This window comes from Mastomys coucha, unplaced genomic scaffold, assembly GCF_008632895.1.
Source record: "Mastomys coucha isolate ucsf_1 unplaced genomic scaffold, UCSF_Mcou_1 pScaffold18, whole genome shotgun sequence".
Taxonomy (NCBI): Eukaryota; Metazoa; Chordata; class Mammalia; order Rodentia; family Muridae; genus Mastomys; species Mastomys coucha.
In genome coordinates, this window is record NW_022196900.1 from 97,873,886 (window position 1) to 97,877,839 (window position 3,954).

Below are 3,954 nucleotides of genomic sequence, written 5' to 3' on the forward strand. Positions count from 1 at the left end.
CTAACCCTTGGTGGCGCTTTGAAGTGAGCAAACTTCTTCAAGGTTTGCACAAGCCACGCACACGCACACGCTGGCCCAAGCACCGGCCCCCTCGATCCTCAAATTCCTGCCCTCTCCCCACCCCCAACTTCCCTCCGACTTCCCCGCCCTCTAGTCAGGGTGTCAGTCCGGCCCCTTTAAAGACATTCCTGAGGGAGTGGTTTCGGTGACGTCAGCACAGGGCATGAATGAACAGGAGCGGGTTCTCACCCAACTTCCATTAAGGACTTGGGGCAGGAGGGTAGAAGTTGTCTGCGGCGGCGGGCGGGCAGGGGCGAGACATCGAGGCCGGCGTGCGGACAGCAGGGATCGCGGGGAGCGAGAGGTGCGGCATGGAGCTCCGGGCAGTCGGCTTCTGCCTGGCGTTGCTGTGGGGTTGCGCGCTGGCGGCCGCGGCGGCACAGGGAAAAGAAGGTGAGTGTCTACGCCGTGGCCGCAGCTACCAGGGACTCTGGGACCTGGGACCCCGGGGGTCCCAGCCTCCTCTCTGGGGCGCACCTTTGGAAACTGACTTATGGCTGCTGGGTCCCAGCGCGCAGGGTTAAGGCAGAGCGAGCGGGCTACGGTCGGGGACGATCCTGGGGACCCATTTTCTGAGATCCCAGGTTCTCTGGAACTAAGGGATCTCGGCTGGGGCGCGCAGGGCTCAGAGGCCGCGGAAAGGGGGACGCGGCGCCCGCCACGCGGTTGCAGCCCCGTGGCGGCTTCTGGAACGCGACCCCCGCAGGGCGCGCGGGGTCTCTCAGGAGAAAGGAGGCGTCTAAGTAGGGTTTTCCGGGCGATCGGTCTCTTAGTAATCCGAGTTCTCTTAACTCGTCTGCCCCGATTTCGCGCGGAAGGCATTTGGATGCAGGCCCTGATTTTTGGGGAGGGGTCTTCTCGGTGCCCTGTACCAAGCAAAAGGGTCTCTCTACGCCCCATCCGCTTTTTCACTGGGATCCCCTGGGCCAGCCTTGGGGAGCGCCTGGGGTCAGCCTCTGCCACTCACACCTTCCCTTCTTCCCAAGCCGCCCTCCCAGGTTCGGGAGACAGGTTAAGGGCTGGGAGCAAGAACAGGAAGTCCCAAAGTCAAGTGTTCTGAGCAAGGGGTGACTCAGAAGGAGGAAATGCGGCAGGTGGGGTTGCGGCCTCCCGCGGTCTGGAGCCGTCATCTCGGGGCCACGGGGAGCCCAGGCACCTGGAGGTGGGGGAGTGAATCACCTGCCCCCGCCCCAGCGTCTTGGAGCCACGCAAGGTGAGGGGGCCGTAGAGGTTGCCTTTGCCCAAGGCGCAGCCTGGGGGTGTGCTTGGGGGCGTTGTCCCCCAGCTAGGGTCTCCGAGAGAGTGGGGATTCCTGCCCTGCCCTTGACCGAGGATCTTCCTGTCCACTCTGCCGGAGCTGGCTTCCGTTTCCCACAACTAAAACTTTTCCCTGCTTTTGGCCATAGCGAGTCTCCTGCGGACTCCAACTGGAGGGGCGGGGTGGGGGTGGGAGGACGGGGACAGGGGAAATCGCGGAGGAACCCCTGGTTGGTGAGAAGTTTCCTTAAGTCTTTTCGTCTTGCAGGTTGGGAGGGTACAAGGCCAGACTGGAGCTCTTGGAGGGTGGGGAGTTAGGGGTAGATGGGGTGTTAGATCCTGGCCCTATCCGGAGGACAGATTAAACCCTCCTCTGAAGTTGCTTTTGTCAAGGTGTGAATAGGGATTCTGAGACCCTCACTCTCCTCACCCTGATCCAACTTGTGGCTCTCTATTCTTGAGAACTGTGGTTGTGGAAAAGGGAAAGACAGCTGGGATTGCTAGAGGCCTTCCTGGGCTGCCCCGGAGTTGAGGATTAGATGTCTGCTTTGCTGTGAGCGCTCCTGACCCCTCAGCCCCCAGCAGGGAAGCCTCAAACAATCTTGTATTTGTGCCTCTGGGTGCATCTGTCCTCCTCGCCCCAGCCTTTGTGGTTAATCCCGTTCTGCATGGGATCGAGGAGAAAAGGGGTGCGGATTGCTCGTGGTCGTGGAAAATTCTTGTCTAAGCTCCGGACTCCCCAGGAACACTGTCTGGGGGTGGGGTTGGGAGTGGGGTCATGACCCAGCTGGTTGTACTTCCTTTGGGGGGAGGTGAGGGCAGGTATGATCTCTCTAGCCTTGGCACAGCTGTGCAGCTTCTTCTGCTTTCTGCTGGGTTTGGAAAACCAGGGGAATCGGTTAGGTCCTCGACAGCTGCTGAATCTACCTCCTACAGTGACCTTTACTTTTTTCGGACGTTTGTGTGTGTGTGTGTGTGTGTGTGTGTGTGTATGTGTGTTCTCGTGTGCGCGTGCACCAATGCACAAGTGTGGAGCTCAAATTTGCAGGAGGAATGCCTCTCTCTCCTTCCACCATGTGAGTTTTGGGATGGAACTCACAAGTGACAGATAAATATGCTTTTACCTGCTGACCCAACTCACTGCCCTGTCCTTCCTTACTGAGAGAGGCCCAATATTGGTCAGCCAGGGACCTCTGCACAGAGGGTCTGCCCACACATCTAGCTGTTTCATCCAACCAGAACTGCTTGCCACTGACTCTAGAGCCACTGGGATTGGGGGCGGGGAGGGGGGGAGTTAGAGCCGCTCTCCCCGTCCCTATCTGGAGTCTCTGGTCTTCCCCTCCTTTTTTAGGTGTAAGCTGATCTTGGCTAAAGAGGGATGAAGTTAACAGGGAGGTGGCAAGGGGGTATTGCATTATGGGAAAGCTTGTAAAGTAATATAGCCCACAAGGGTGACATTATGGTGGCAAATTCCCTGCCCTCAGTGTCTCTTAGAGGACAGAGGACTTATGGGGTACCCCCATCTAGGTCAGCCTTGTGATGAATCCCTGAGAGGGTCATGAAGGGGGGCCTCCCAAGCTCCTTGCTTCCAGCTAACCAGAACATTTGATTACCAGAGCCCAGGGCCTGTCACAGCAGAGGAATGGGGGCTCTCCCCGTTCCTGATGGTTGGTTCTAGGGAATTTCCATGGGAGGGGGCTGTGGTTGGTAACCCTTGGGGGTGTATGAAGCCTTCTTTTCTTCCCAGATAGTTCTAGATCCAGGCTTGGGCTGGCCCTCCTGTCAAGTTAACCCTTCAAAGCCCCTTCCCCAAGGGGCTTAGCTTGAACTTTGCATACTGCTTGTGTATATGCTGTGTGTGTATGTGCGTGTGTGTGTGTGTACTATGTGTTAGATTTACTAAACAGAGCCCCCCCCCACTTCCTCCTACCTAGGGGGAGTCAGGAACCCCCAGTAAGGATAGTGAGTTTCTCAGGCTTAGGCCCTGGGCATGTCTGAACAAATCCCTGCTGTTACCCACCGCACCTTCCACTACCTAACTACAGCCTCACTGGCTGTGGTAGAGTGTCTGAGCCACTTCAGATTTCCTCTTGCTTGCTAGAGATGTGATTGAGGCCAGGACTAGAGTGGCAGTTCTCACCAGGACAGAGACAGTCTAACTTCAGGAAGGGCTTGCTTTGTTTGAGACAGAATTTGAGACAGTCATTCTGTAGCCCAGGCTGGCCTCAACTCAGAAATCCTCTGGCGCTATACATACTGCTGTTCTTCTTAGTTTTATTTTAAGATATTTGTTGTTTGAGACAGAGTCTCAGCTATTTAGTCTCACTAGCTTGGAACTTGCTTTGTAGGACAGGCTGTCCTCAAACTCATAGAGATCTGCCTGCCTCTGCCTTTGGAGTGCTGGGATCAGAGGCATGTGTCACCACATCTGGTGTTGGAGATCAGACTAGAGCTCCGTCCGTGTTGGGCTATCACTCCGTTAACTGTTTATTTTGTTGTTGGTGGTGGTGGTCCAGGGAGTTGCCTCCTAAGCATACACCGCTCAGCTGAGATACACTGTCCTTAAGGCCAAGACCCCTCCAGTCTCCTCTTATATCTGGATGACTAGCCTGCCTCAGTTTCCACCTAGAGCCATTC

The 3,954-nt window shown here is 56.5% G+C and overlaps 1 protein-coding gene across 1 annotated transcript in view; it reads left to right on the plus strand.

Moving 5' to 3' along the window:
• Nucleotides 1-239: 239 nt before the first annotated feature.
• Epha2 (EPH receptor A2) overlaps nt 240-3,954 on the plus strand; it is a 28,443-nt gene continuing 24,728 nt past the window's right edge. Inside the window, exon 1 of the mRNA XM_031379333.1 lies at nt 240-453. Coding sequence (XP_031235193.1) covers nt 372-453 — 82 coding nt within the window. The 5' untranslated portion in view covers nt 240-371. The remainder of the gene's footprint in view (nt 454-3,954) is intronic.